The sequence below is a fragment of the Rhinopithecus roxellana genome, chromosome 10 (assembly GCF_007565055.1).
Source record: "Rhinopithecus roxellana isolate Shanxi Qingling chromosome 10, ASM756505v1, whole genome shotgun sequence".
In the NCBI taxonomy this organism is placed as follows: domain Eukaryota; kingdom Metazoa; phylum Chordata; class Mammalia; order Primates; family Cercopithecidae; genus Rhinopithecus; species Rhinopithecus roxellana.
The window spans coordinates 107,681,514-107,697,090 of NC_044558.1; the positions used below are offsets into that span (position 1 = coordinate 107,681,514).

Genomic DNA, 15,577 nt, shown 5'->3' on the forward strand with positions numbered 1-15,577 from the left:
AAAAAATTTGAAAGATAGTTTTTAATCTCACCTTTTTGATAAAATGTTTGTTTTTATAGAATTAAATCTAATGAATAAAATAAAGAAGAATACATTATCCAAAGCAATTTACTTAATGCAGAAAGCTCTTTTAATATTCGAGAAAGATGCAACCTCTACATCTTCATGGGAATTTTTGATGGTAACAGTATTTCATTTCTTTTTTTAATCCTGACATAAAATTTCTGTTAAAATGAATGATTCATTTTTTTATTAAAAATAATGTGTTGACCTTAACATTTAATTATGAACTTTCAGCTTCACTGTATATAATTCATCCTGACCAGGGGAAGTAATCTGTACCTCCAGTTCTGAATTCTGAAATGAGAGATTCTCTTTTTATCAGAACTTCATGCAATCTATATGAGAAGCCAAATAAAATCAGAAGGACTCAAAATGAGGGAAATTATAGAACTGGAGTGACACTTTACCAGCTTAGTGTATTCTTTACAATGGAATTAAAATTCTTAAAGTCCATTGTCTGAGGTACCTTCTCTCTTAGATGGATACTGCTAATTTATGGACCAATTCCCTTGTTGATATTTTTAATCAGGTCTCACTCTGGCCTGGAAATTCTTCTACCTTCTTGCTAATTCATTATATGTTGATTTTATGTGTTTATTTTTTGAGACAGGGTCTTACTCTGTCAACTAGGCTGGAATGCAGTGGCAGAGTCCTAGATCATTGCAGTTTTGAACTCCTGGGTTTAAATGGTCCTACTGCCTCAGCCTTCCAGTGGGTGGGACTACAGGCATGCCACCATGCCAGAATATTAAAAAAAAATTTTGGTAGAGTCAGATCCTTGCTATGGTGGCATTAGCTGAGTGAATCATGTATGAAGATGTAGAGAATAATGCTATGTCTTGGCTGATAAGAGAAGGAAAAAAGTAGGTCAAACCTAGGAGGGGGATATGGAGCTAAAGGGGTTTAATAGAGAACATTTGGCATAATAGTGTGCTAAAAATGAAGAGCCAGAACAAAGAGAAATTGAAGATAATAAGAGGGAGAGGTTAATACACAGAGCCAAGGCCCAGAGAGGATGATTTTGAAAGCACAGATAAAGGGATTCATCTTCATTGATGGGTGGGCTTCAGGGCAGCCCTGAAGCCCACCTTTTTATATAGAAGGAAAGGAGGTACAGACAGATGTAGATAAGAAAAGTTTGTTGGTGTGAAGGCAGGGAGTTGAGTTGATGCCTTCTGATATGCTTTGACTGTGTCCCTACCCAAATCTCATCTTAAATTGTAGTTCCCATAATCCCTATGTGTTGTAGGAGGGACCAGGTGTAGATAGTTGAATCATGGGGGAGGTTTCCCCCATCCTGTTCTCATGAAAGTGAGTTAGTTCTCACGAGATCTGATAGTTTAATAAAAGACCTGCTCCTTCACTGGGCACTTATTCTTCTCTCTCCTGCGGACATGTGAAGAAGGATGTGTTTGCTTCCTCTTCTGCCATGATTGTAAGTTTCCCAAGGCCTCCCCAGCCATGCAAAACTGTGAGTCTCTTTTAAATCTCTTTTCTTTATAAATTACCCAGTATCAGGTATGTCTTTATTAGCAGTGTGATAATGAACTAATATACCTTCTTACCTGTATCGGATACAGTGGGAGGCAAGGATATCTGCCATCAATGGAGCATGAGGTTGGATAATTGAAGGGGGAAAGTAAAGATAATGTGGAGAGTGGGGAGGAATGGATGAGGGAGTTGACTCCAAGTAAAGGGACTGGCCAGCATCACCAAGTTCTAGCTGAAGTTGGAGACCATGAATTTTTAGACATCTTGGTCTGCATGGTGGTATGACATTATCCTGATGTGGTGTTTTTTTTTTGAGACGGAGTCTTGCTCTGTCGTCCAGGCTGGAGTGCAGTGGTGCCATCTTGGCTCACTGCAAGCTCCCCCTCCCGGGTTTACGCCATTCTCCTGCCTTAGCCTCCCGAGTAGCTGGGACTACAGGCACCCGCCACCTCCCCCGGCTAGTTTTTTTTTGTAGTTTTTAGTAGAGATGGGGTTTCACTGTGTTCGCCAGGATGGTCTCGATCTCCTGACTTCGTGATCCACCCGTCTTGGCCTCCCAAAGTGCTGGGATTACAGGCTTGAGCCACCGCACCTGGCCAATGTGGTGTTCTTAATGCCAGCAGAATATTTGTGACAGCAGACATTTGTGGAGGATTAGATTTTTTTTTAAAAAATGAAGGTATGAGTTAAAAGTTTATGGCTTTAAAAAGATGGATACAGATTGAGTAGGGAGGGAAGGCATGAAGGCATTTAAAGACTTGATGTCTATGGAAATATCAAGAGACTGGACATCTTTATGAGGTCAAGGACATCTGGTCAAGGACCAGAAAATGAGGGTCTGAGGGAGCTAGAAGGATAGGTGTTGAAGGTTAGAAAGTAGAATACTGAAATTCAAGATTTCTGGTATGTAGCACTTACTTGTTATCTGTCACTCTATTCATCCATCTAAGAAATAATTTCAATCCATTTAGCAATTATGTATTGAAAGTTCACTATGTGCCTGGTAGTATGCTGAGTATAGAAGTGGGGAATCTTTTATTTATTCAACAAATACTGATTGATTTGCCTTCTTTTTGTGGTTCTGCCTTTGTGGTCCCTGGATTTATTCATATAAAACTCCACTCTGTGGAGACGTAGACAAGTAAATATGTGCTTTAATTGCAAGAGGGCTAGGGAAAATTAACAGGGGAGTGCCTAACTTAACAGTGGGGAATGTTTAAGGAACACATGAAGTTGAAAGCTGAAAGACAGATGGCTTGAATTTGAATACTGAAACGATACTGAGAGCCAGAAAAACAGGAGAGCAAACAGTAGAAAGGACATTCCAGGCAGAGAGAACAAATGTGCCAACGTCCCAAGGCTAGAAATGTCATAGAGTGCTTGTAGTTCTATAGGTCATTCTGTGCGACAGAAGCATAGATGCAATAAGGGTAGGAGTAGGGTGGGGGAGAGGATAGTAGCTTGGGAGACGAGAGAGGAAGTAAAGATGTGTTCATGAGAAGTCTTTTTCACCAACCTAAGAATTTTGGATGGACAGTTGCTATCAATGTTCAAGGTGAGGAAGTCTGTCCTGGGAGTGTTAGGGAAGAGCCTGGTTAAATTTGAATTTCCAGAATTTGAATGAGGAAGTTGGATGGTGGTGTTGGGTGGTATGAGATCACAAGGCCAAGTGGTGTCTGGTCTTTGTTGGAAGACTTCTGGGGTGTGTTCAGATCCATTTTCTCAGCTGATGTTTCCATAGCTGTTTGCTATTGTCTAGTGCTTGGAGGACACTGGTACTTCAGTCCTATTTTTATGGCAAATAAACCTTATCTTTCTTTTAGAAATATTGGTCTCACTACTAATCTCAGGTCTTCTTAGAGCCTGAAGAGAGGTTTCCCCTTGTTTTATGATGACTGAATCTGGTCTTTGTACTGCCATAGTGTGCTGGTTCCCCTGTATGTACCTGCCTCCCACCACTGAAACTGGGGAACATTCGCGAACCGAGAAACCTAGACATCTCAAGTTTCCAGTATGGGCAGGAACATCTTCTTTGGCCACCTCTGCTCCTCAGTGGTAGTTTTTATCTAAGTGTTAAGGCTTAATGATCAGTCCCTAGGGTACTCTCCTAAACAACAGTGTTACGACTCAAACATTTGGACCAGAACAAATGAAGAAGCTCACGGGTAGTGGAAGTTCTAATAAATCTTGGCTTTAATATTTCCTGAATTTATGTATTATTGTCTCCTAAATACCACTCTATTAACTATGTTAGCAGTAATTGGATTTAATTATTTTTCCTATTTCGTAGCATTTCAAGTCAAATCAGTTCTATTTGCTTTTTTTAAGGGAAAGAAGAATATGCATGGACGATTTTTTTTTTTCAGAGATCTTCTCAGCTCTTTTTATGTTTTCATTTTTAAAAAATTTAAAATTTACAAAATTTCTTCTATTTCTTAAAAAGTGAAACTATTAGGCTGGGCGCGGTGGCTCACGCCTGTAATCCCAGCACTTTGGGAGGCCGAGGCGGGCGGATCACAAGGACAGGAGATCGAGACCACGGTGAAACCCCGTCTCTACTAAAAATACAAAAAATTAGCCGGGCGCAGTGGCGGGCGCCTGTAGTCCCAGCTACTCAGGAGGCTGAGGCAGGAGAATGGCGTGAACCCGGAAGGCGGAGCTTGCAGTGAGCCGAGATCGCGCCACTGCACTCCAGCCTGGGAGACAGAGCGAGACTCCATCTCAAAACAAAACAAAACAAAACAAAAAGTGAAACTATTTTAATTCCAGAAAAAATTATGAGTATAATGTCCTATTAGGATAGACTCTTGAGATGCATTAAGAGGCTCTGTTTTTTATGAGGAGTCCTCTAAAGAATTTTCACCAACGAAGAACATGTCGAATATTTATTTAGAAGTCCTGAAATCTTCTATAGCCACGTCTGCTCCTCAGTGGTAGTTTTATCCAAGTGTTAAGGCTTAATGATCAGTCCTCAGGGTACTCTCCTAAACAATGATGTTATGGCTCAAATAATTGTCAAACTTTCTTTCTTTAAAGAAGACAAATAAATTTATTTCCCTTGGCAATCATTTTCAACTGGGGTGCGTTACAGAATGTTTTACAATATCATGATCTTGTAATAAAATTATCCCCAAATCAGTAATTGATGTGTCACTCGATATCATAAAAAGGTTTGAAAAAGCTGAGTCTCTTTAGAACTCTTAAATAATTCATATCCTGTCTCTGTTTTTCAGAAATTTTCTGACTCTGTGGATCTGGATAATCTCATCAGGTGTCTGTTTTATTTCTAATCAATTAAGATGGACCAATTTGTTCCCACAAATGAGGGACAAACCTTTGATAATAACTCATTAGCTTTCCAAGTGAGATGACTTGGAATTTTTTTAAATTATGGGGATTAATTTTTCCATTTTCTTGTCTTGGTTATTTGACCTCTGGAAGTCCATTTTGGCTTTTTATATGTTACTCCATAGGATTATATTAAAGGATTGCACCTAGGATCCATACTGGATGTCCTTGATCTACTTCTGGTCAAATATAGTATTCATCATGTGGCTTATGTCATTGCTCTTAGTCCACTAACAGAACATTCAGTGTCTTTGCAGATGTAATTTCTCATAGGAAAGAGGCAGAAATGCTCCTCCATCCAAGTGCTGGGGATTTCGAAGATGCTGTTGTTTTCTGTACAGCATCCATTTCCCCTTCCAAACTCATCTTTTGAGGATTTCTTTTTCCCCATCAGATGTAATCAGGTGGGACTGGTCCTCAAAAGGAAGACTAGTGATGCCAGCTGGGCCAGTTGACTGCCCCTTCCAGTCTTGAGTAGAGGGATACAAAGACTAAAAGACCTTAGTTTTGTACACCCTAATGTAGAAAATTATTGCTTAGGACAGTAAGTTTGTCTTCTCTAAGGAAATTTTGGCAATTCATCCATTCTGATAGCTGTGTTCCGATTACACCATTATAACTGGGTTTTGTAGACCCTCCTTCCTCTCAGGGGCTACTTTTGTCATAAGCCAGGTTTTCCAGTTGTTTCTCTTTCAAAGAAACCCAACTGTTTCATTTAATTTTCTGCTAGTACTGTTTGTAGGAACCTAAACAAATCTGTAGTTGAGATGATGTCAACAATTCCAAATTCCACTCTAAGCAAAGGAGCATTATGATTTAGCAGGTTATTATTTATAATCAACACAGAATCTAATTTATGGTACCATTTTGGACCAGAACTAATGAAGAAACTCAGGGGTATTAGCAGTTCTAATAACCCCTGGCTTTAATATTTCCTGAATTTATGTCTTGATATCCCCTAAATACCAGTCTATTAACTATATTAGCAGTAGTTGGATTTAATTATTTTTCCTATTTTGTAGCATTTCAAGTCAAATCAATTCTATCTGATTTTTTTTTAGGGGAGAAGAATATACATTGGCTTTTAAAAAATTACTTTTATTTTTATGTATTTATGAGACAGGGTCTTGCTCTGTCAGCCTGGCTGCAGTGCAGTGGTGTGCATGGCTCTGCCTCAACCTCCTGGGTTCAGCCATTGTCCCACCTCAGCCTCCTGAGTAGCTAGGACCACAGGCCCGTGCTACCATGCCTGGCTGTTTGTATTTTTTTTGTAGAGATGGGGTTTCGTGATGTTGCCCAGCATGGTCTCAAAATCTTGGGCTCAAGCAATCCGCTTTCCTCCGTCTCCCAAAGTGCTGGGACTACAGGCATGAGCCACTGTGCCCAGCCTCAGCTGTTTGTAATTGTGTGCTCAAGTCTTTTTTTTTTTTTTTTTTTTTTTTTTTTTTTAATCAAAGAGCCAACTTCTCATTCTGACCCCTCCTCTTATAAGGCCATGTTTTGACTCCCAGGCTTCAAACTGCTAACAGAATATTTAGCATATCTACATTTTGGATTTTTTTTCTCTTTTAAGTGATTTAAGGGTATTACATAGGAAACTTCATCCAGGTTGCCTTTCCAAACTTCTTTTAAATCAGTTTTTTATTAAAACAAGATAACATAGTGGTTAGGAGTATAAGGGTCTTGGATTAGAGTTCTGGTTCTACCACTGATTAGCTGTATGACCTGTAAAGTTATTTATGCTCTTGTAAGATTCAATTTCTTCATCTGTGAAACAGGGATTCTTGGGAGGATTCAGTGCAATGATGCATATAAAATGCTTAGTGTCTGGAACAGAATAAGCAGTCAATGTTAACCATTATTATTATTATTACTCTGCTTTTCATTCTGTTTTGTCATATCAGAACTATTATTATTTCTCTTTCACTTTAAGCACTCTGAGACATTCTGTTTGAGCTACTTTTTGGTGCTTTAGATATATTTTCCTCCATCAGACTATACATTTCTTTCTGTATTTTCTCTTAGATTTATCTTATTACTTGTACATTTTATTCTAAGCAATATTCCTTCTCAGGATTCTTGGATATGACTTAATCTACTTTTCATCTTTTTCTGCAATGTACATTATGATGTTGAGAACCCAGAATATACCTCAGGGAGGTCTACCAGATACGTAGGAAATATGGCACTTTATCATTCTAGTCCTGTGACAGTTGTTTACATATGTCTTAGTCACACCCTCAAGATTGCATTGCATCTTTCCATTAGTGTTTTGCTGCACTGTGGGCGTCAAGCCTGCGTCAAATGTATTTAACATCAATCTGTTCTCGTAAGCATTGAGTAACTTCTGAGGAGAGGCAGGTTTCATTTTCTCTAATGGAAACTATATGCCAGAGAAATTTACATTCAGACAAAAATACTTTGGACTTCAGTACTGTGGTTTTGGCGGCACGTTGCAGTGGAAACCACCATTGAAAGAACGCCTTAGAGCTTTTTTTTTTTTTTTTTTTTTTTTTTTTGAGACGGAGTCTTGCTCTGTCGCCCAGGCTGGAGTGCAGAGGCCGGATCTCAGCTCACTGCAAGCTCCGTCTTCCGGGTTCACGCCACTCTCCTGCCTCAGCCTCCCGAGTAGCTGGGACCACAGGCGCCCGCCACCTCGCCCGGCTAATTTTGTTTGTATTTTTAGTAGAGACGGGGTTTCACCGTGTTAGCCAGGATGGTCTCGATCTCCTGACCTCGTGATCCGCCCGTCTCGGCCTCCCAAAGTGCTGGGATTACAGGCTTGAGCCACCGCACCCGGCCGTAGAGCTTATTTTTATTGTGAGTTGGTGGGCAAGTCCCTTTCCATTGAGATTCCTTGGCTGAGTCCCTGTGAAAGGTAAAGGCTTATTTCTTTTTTCAGAGTTACTGAACCTTTCTAATTTGCTAGGCACTGTGGTAGACAGTGCAAGATGTGAGGATATAGTTATTTTTCATTATCTGATATGTCATGGAAAGCCTACTTCTTGACCTCTGATTAGGGAATGGTTTGTCTAGGTTTTGCAATTGTAATAGTTTGGTATTCTAGAGCATTGCTATTATAGACAACATTCAGGTCCATGTTGATAATACTTCCTCATAACTAAGTAGTGTTGGTTTCATGGGAATTTTTCCTTCTTGATTTTTTTGGGGGATTTTCTGATGTTATTTCTAGTTCTTCAACTAGAAAAATAGTTGAAGAACCCCCTTAAAAAGCCCCAGGCACTTTCTCATAAACAAAATCTTATTAGCAGCTCAATGAATTGGCTCTCTTATATTAGGATTCTAGTTTTTAACTAGCATTAGGGTTTGCCTTGAATTCTGTTATGGAATTTATCTGATTTACCTAAATCAAGGGCTTTGTTATAAACTCTTGTTTTGTTACCATTCACTAAAACTTTAATACTTCTGTTAACCGATTTCAAATTGGGCCATAGGATCTGAGTTAGGACTCTAAAGTTAAAATTGATCAAGAGCCAATCAGAACATTTTAAAGATGCCATCTTAAAAGACATTATAATAAAGATCACCCTTCTCTTTCATAATTTTGTGTGTTTTATATTCCAAACACATCGATTGAACTTAAAGAGATAAATAAAGCACTGTCCTTCCTGCCAAGACACTCAATGTTTAGAGGGTGTGGACAGTCAAGTACAGAGGTAACATATTATGTAATACCTGCTAAAATAAAGATACTATGTAATGAAGGGAATGACTTATTTAAATACATGGGCTAACTAGAAGATGTCAGAGGAGGTGATATTTGTGTGGATCTTAAAGCAGAGAAGAGGACACGAGATGCTCCAGAAATAGGGAATTGCATGGGCAATTCCGAGGTGTGAAATAACAGCATTTTAGGAAATGAGTGATTTTTTTTATGGTTGCAGAGGTTAAGTTGGACAGAGAAGTAGGTATGAAAGAGGGAAAGAGTAGAAAGGGGGATAAGGCTAGAAAATATAGTCATGATCAGAATGAAAAGGGCTTTGGAAAAGTTTGCACTTTATCTGGCAAGTATTAGAGGAGCCATTGAAGGACTAGAAGACTGGAGATTGAAGAGACTAGAAAGAGACTGGGAGAAAGGCAGGAGGGAAAAGGAGATTTACTCGCCTGAATCTGTGGTTCCCAGTTCTTGCTGTACTTTGGAATTATCCTTGGTGTTTGTAAATAATACAGATGTTCAAGCCCCACTCCTGGAAATGTCTATTTCGGGGTAGAAATGGACCATTCTGATTTTTAAATAAACTTCATGGATGATACTGATCAACAGCCCAGTTGGGAAATGTCTATGTTATAGCCATGGCAGAACACAGAAAGTTTTTTACCCCAGTTGGATTCATTGATGTGCAGAAAGAAGATGCAAGAATTAAGTCAGAAGGTGCTAGTATTCAACTGGTTCACTGAATCAGGAACTACCAAGGCAAATTTTGAGATCAAATTTGGACCCCAGAGAGGCTGGCTGGTCAGTGGAGATGGGGGCCAAAGGCAGTCTGCTTGAATATAAGAGCCAGTGGGCCAGTGCTGCTGATACATTTTACAGGCTCCGAACATAATCCCGAGGAAGGATATGTGTCCAAATTTTCAAGGGAAGTGGGGACACTGGTCTCCTTTCCTTGTGTTGCATAATTTTTCCTTAGGCTGATTTTGTCTGTCTTATGTAACCTGAAATATCTTGGTCTCTACAGCCTGTGATACAAATGAATATACATTAATATTTAATGTTCAAAATATAATAGCATTTTATCTCCTTTCTGTTCAGGTAGGACTTTCTTCCCTCAAAGTTTTTTCCACAGCTACTGGGGAAATCCACTCATCTTTTCTGTCTCTGGCCTCTTCCTCATCAAGGCTCTTACCTTTTGTTGCCCTTCAAGGGAGTCCTGTTCTGTGGTACATTCGTCCCCTCAGGGAGCCAAAGCTGTGCTGTTGTCTGTGGAAGAGGGTGAAGAGGGAATGAGCCTCTGCCTAGCCCTGTGCTGATTGTGTGCTCTGGATCTAACTGGCTCTCTTACGGCCTTTTATGACGTTGCTCCCTCACCATCTGGCCCTGACCTTTTTGTCCATCCATTTGTTATAATTTCTAAAAATCGGTTTGGTTGAATGAGTGAAAAAGTGGAGGCAATGGAGGACACTGATGTCATCCTGTCTCCTTGATTCATTCATTCAATGATTCAAACAGTTACACTGATACCTACTATGTGTATATAAATGAGCTTTTAGGTCTAAATACTGAAGGACTGATATACAGACTCTAGAAACATGGTTACCATGTAACACATCCCTTCCCATACAAAGGAATGATTGTCTTTGCAGATACCTAAGATTCTTGACCTGCATATGCAGAAAGATTTCTCAAGGCCTCCTGGCACTGAACAAATGGAATTAAAAAACTATTCATCATCACAGATAGATTTTAATCACGATTAATGATTTTAGACCTTAACGTCAGCCATTTCCAATAAAAAATAAAAATGAGAAGTTAATTATGATCTCAATTTCGGCCAGCCTTCATTATTTTAGAAAAATAATATGTGATGCTGCAGTTTTATAATCTCTGCTTCTACAGGGAGCTGGTTTCCTCACTCAGCTTTAAATATGACTCCAACACATACTCAGATCCTGTCTCCACTTTTTTACCTTCTCTTTTGAGCTTGAGGCTCAGGTTTCTAATTGGAAACTTCAGCCTCAGAATGTCTTCTGTAGGAGAAACAGCACAGATTTTTTCTGTCAGAGTGAAATACATTTGAAATTTGGTCCACTGACATGTTGTCTTTTCGTTTCCAGTATCTCTTCTCTTATGTTTGTTGAATTTACTAGAACTTCCAGAATAAAATGGAATAGTGGCATTCTTTCTGGCTTTTATTGATAATTCTATTAGTGCTTCATTCTTAGCACTAAGAGGGCCATTTTGTGCTAGTAATATTTTGGTTATTGGCTAAAATTAATACTTTAAAATAATGCTAAAAAAAGCTTTCCTAATTTATTGACTTAAAAAAAATCTGTAATGAATGCTAAAAAATGTTTGAAATGTCTTTTTGGCCATTGAGCACTATGATCATGTTTTTTCTCATTTAATTTATGGATATATTAAATTATATTTATATGCTTCCTAATATTAAACTGTCCTTGCATTCCTGGGAAAAAGACAATATTATTATAGTTCATTATTTTGTTAGTATATTGTTAGAGTAAATGTATTAGTGTTTTATGTATTTTATTTAAGATGTTTGCATTTGTATTTGTGAAATGACTAGTCTGTGTTTTTATATATAGTCATTTTTCAGACTGTTATTGAAGTTAAAACAGTTTTGTAACATTATTTGAGAGGATATCTGTTTCTCTCTGTATTTGGAAACATTTAAAATGGCATAGGAATGATCAGTTCTTTGAGATTTAAAGTATTTTGTTTATGAACTCATTTGAGCCTGACACTTTTATATGAAACAATTTTTGGATAACATTTCCAGTTTCTTTGAACATTATTATTTCTATATTTAGGTTCCTGCTTTTTGAGTCAGTTTGCTGATTTTGTATTTTCATCCCTAATGACTAATGACTTTGAACATCTTTTCATGTGCTTATTGGCTATTTGTGTCTTTTCTGGATAAATGTGTATTCAGATTCTTTGCCTATATTTTAAAGGAGTTATTTGCATTTTTATTATTGAGTTGTAACAATTCTCAGTTATAACAGTGCATATAAGTGCTGAATACAAGTCTTTTATCAGATACATGATTTGAAAACATTTTCTCCCATTCTGTAGGCTGTCTTTTCACTTTCTTGATGGTATCTTTTGAAACACAAATGTTTTTGATTTTGATGAAGTCTACCTTATCTACTTTTTCCTTTGTCAGTGTGCTTTTGGTGTTCCAGAACACTTAAAATGAAAGAGTAATAATAATAATAGTTCTGATATGGCAAAACAGAATGTTCCAGAGTGCTTAAAGTGAAAGAAAGAGGAGGAGTAGTAGTAATCATAATTATAATCATAATGTCTGACACTTATTGACTGCTTACTCGGTTCCAAATACTAAGCATTTTAAATGCATCATTGTATTGAATCTTCCAAACACCATTGCGTAACTCAAGGTCACAAAGATTTGGTCATATATTTTCTTCTAAGAGTTTTATAATTTTAGCTCTTACATCTGAATGTATATTTCATTTTAAGTTAATATTTGTCTATGGTGTGAAGTAGGAGTTGAACTTTATTCTTTTGCATATAGTGTTCAATTGTCCCAGCAGCATTTGTTGAAAAGACTGTTCTTTCTTTATCAACACTTCAATTTTAATCTTTACATGGGTTTTTACTTAGAGCTCAGTTTGAGTCTTTGCCTTTTAATTTAATTTAAAAGGAAGTATAACCCATTTACATGTATTATTATTATTGCTTATGTATTTAGCCCTACTTTTGAAATGTTATTTAGGTCTGATTTTTATATCTCTCTTTTGTTTTATGTGTCATTTCTCTGTGCATAACCTTTTTAAAAAGTGGATGCCTTTCCGTCAGCCTCATGGAATATGTTTTTTCTATTTTATTTCTTCTTGCTGATAGAAAGAAACTCTCAATAATATTTATTTCATAAACCACATATACCAATATTCTTATTATTTGAGAGTCACACTTTAGCTGAATTAGGGTAGGTGTGTAATTCATCAGCATAAATGCAGATGATTGTGGTATGAACCTTTTAGGGAAAATGAAATATAATGGTAGATATTCAGAAGGTTCAATTTAGAAATGTAATGTCTCATATTCATGTATGATAATAATGATAAACATATAAGATATATAAATATAATGCCATTGGTGAGCATGATTAACCTTATTTAGTAGGCATCTTTTACTTTTGCAAAGTCATTAAATAGTTGAAATATATATGTATATATTTGAGCCTCTGAGGCTTGAAAAACTGCATATAAAAAGATAACATTGTTTAACATCACTAGAATTCTATAAATGTAAATAAAGTTCAAGCTCTTGACGTGTATTTTTCTATTTTCATATTTCATTATAGGAAGCATGTTCTTTAATTGAAAGGATTGAAGCTGAACAAAATGCCCTATATTCCTATCAGAAATATTTGGAAAGTTCAAAAAGAAAGAAAAGCAGAGTCCCTCCTCCACCTATCCTGCTGTCTCGAACTCATTGTTCTGTGACACTCAAACCTGCTCCATTTACTTCAGAGGTTAAGGTATGGTGTCCAATGTTATTTTTGCCTCATGCAAAGCAACATAAGTACTTTTATGACTACCGCGATTCATACTTTGATTGCTTTTAGGAACTGGATAGTCTTATTCATAAGCACTGAACACTGGATTAATACTCCAATGTCTTATCTATACTTAGTTTCTTCATGACAGCCCCTTATGCTGTTATATTTGTGATATGCTCTGTATTGCATTGCTATACCCAAATATATTGTTAGAAGAAACAGTAGAGAAACACTTCCTTGTAAGTATCTTTGTCACCATGACACACCATATGCTGACATCCTCGTGTGCTCAAGATGGAAGTCTCACTTGAAGTGGAATCAGACATTTGAAGAGGGTAGAAGTTACTTCAGAGTCAGTGATGGTTATGAGGCAGCAGAGTGTGGAAATTTGGAGGTGATGAGTCTAGAGGTTCTGTCCAAAGTCCTTCCAAGTAACTGTAGATTCTTTCAACACAAACAAAGGACAACTCCAACCGTATTATAAACCATACATCTTTGTGCATTTATTGGAGGATGAACTTTTTCTCCCATCCCTCATACCTCAGAACTCGGCCTATATGTGACTAAAAGTTGAGATTAAGTTTCTTCACAAGAATTTAGTTCTAATTTATGTTTTACAAACTACACTTTCCTCTTTGGGATGATCAACAACATGCTCTTTGATGTTACATAAAAATAAAGTTTTATCTTTGATTCTCTTTAGGATATTCTGCTTGAAGTTTTGTCAACTTGGTATAGTAGAGAGAACACAGGCTTTGGAGTCAGACAGATTTAGGTTTGTAATTCTAGCTCCAACCTTTCCTGGAAGTCTGACCTTAGGAAAGCTAAATACATTTTCTGAGGGTTTTATTTTTTGCATTTGTAAAGTGTGTTTACTGTGAAAATTAAATGAGATAATGTATAATATTCTTGGCATATTAACTGATATCTTTCCACTTAATTGTATGATATGTAAGTAGTAAAGCTTACGCAAAACAAGTAATGGGCTGAGCGTGGTGGCTCAAGCCTGTAATCCCAGTACTTTGGGAGGCTGAGGCAGGCAGATTACCTGAGGCCAGGGGCTTGAGACCATCCTGGCCAACATGGTGAAACCCCGTCCCTACTAAAAATATGAAAAATTAGCTGGGCGTTTTGGTGGGCACCTGTAATCCCAGCTACTCAGGAGTCTGAGGCAGGAGAATTGCTTGAACCTGGGAGGTGGAGGTTGCAGTGAGCCGAGATCACACCACCACATTCCAGCCTGGGAGACAGAACGAAACACCATCTAAAAAAAAAAAAAAAAAGTAATCAAGTGATGGACTGTGATTACATTATTTGATGATTTTTTTTGTGGATTCTGTCCAATGAGCATTTATTGAGTTTCTATAGTTGTCAAGCTCTGTGCAAGGTAATTGAGGTATTAAGGTAAATATGGATTAAATGTGCTTGCATACTTTGAGGAGCTTCAGATAAATGACAAATGGACATCAGTGAGAACTGATAACCACCTTCATAGTGCTTTATAGTTGGGAGAGGAGGGGAATAGAAGTGACATTCATCTTATACCTAACTGTGCTATGATAGATGGATTATTGCTATTGATAGTGGTTTTAAAGTTAAACTTTGGATTTTTGGAATCTGTTTAAGAATAGAGCTTCACTGATTTGGAACATTAGTACAGAACTAAGACCACGTGCTTTACTAAGAGTTTTTGTTTGCTTTTATTCAAATATTTGGATTTCTTTAACCAAAATCTTATTCTTTATGTACTTCAATTTAATGATTAGTTGATTTCATTTCATAATTCTTGGAAATAGGAAGATATAAGAGTCTCACATTTGGTCTGTAGTTTTAGGACTCATCAATGAGCACATTATAGGAAGTTTATGTGTATTATGTACATTTAGAGTTCCAGGAAATTATCACCATCTGTTACCTTCTCATCAGCACTAGATGGTGCTATGGGCTTAAAGAAGTTTTCTGGTTTGAGGCTTTAGCCATCTTTTGTTTTCTCAAAATCTCTTGTTGAGGCATTTATTTCATTAAAATCTACTTTTGTAGTTGAAAATGCTAATGTTATTTATATTACGTATAAACTCTTCTAAAGTTATTGCTGATTTGTTCATGATGTCTCTACCCTTATGTAGATTCTAATTACACATTGTTTCTTAGAGCTGCACAAACTAATGTCTTCATCTGTGGAACAAAATAAAAATATAAAGCTTGCTTGTAAAAATGCTTTTAGAGAGAATTTTACCCTCCAAATTCTGTTTTGTATAATAGAACTTGGAGCAATAATGATGTAAGTCATAGAACATAGTCTTTCTGCCTTTTTTCTTCTTTGAAAAATAGTATCTTTTTGCATGGGAAATCAAAGGAAGTTAGTTTTACATTTTTTTTTTCTGAGATTCATCTTATTATTATTATTTTTTACCCTACCCTCCAGCTTCAGGTTCTTTCTGTGTTCT

General features: G+C 37.1%; 1 protein-coding gene across 2 annotated transcripts in view; it reads left to right on the forward strand.

The window, feature by feature from the left end:
• The window catches only part of CFAP54 (cilia and flagella associated protein 54), a 380,731-nt gene that overhangs the window by 71,218 nt on the left and 293,936 nt on the right, over nt 1–15,577 (forward strand). For both annotated transcript variants that reach the window (XM_030939210.1, XM_030939211.1), the window contains exons 19-20: nt 60–181; nt 12,933–13,109. In XM_030939210.1, coding sequence (XP_030795070.1) covers nt 60–181; nt 12,933–13,109 — 299 coding nt within the window. The remainder of the gene's footprint in view (nt 1–59; nt 182–12,932; nt 13,110–15,577) is intronic.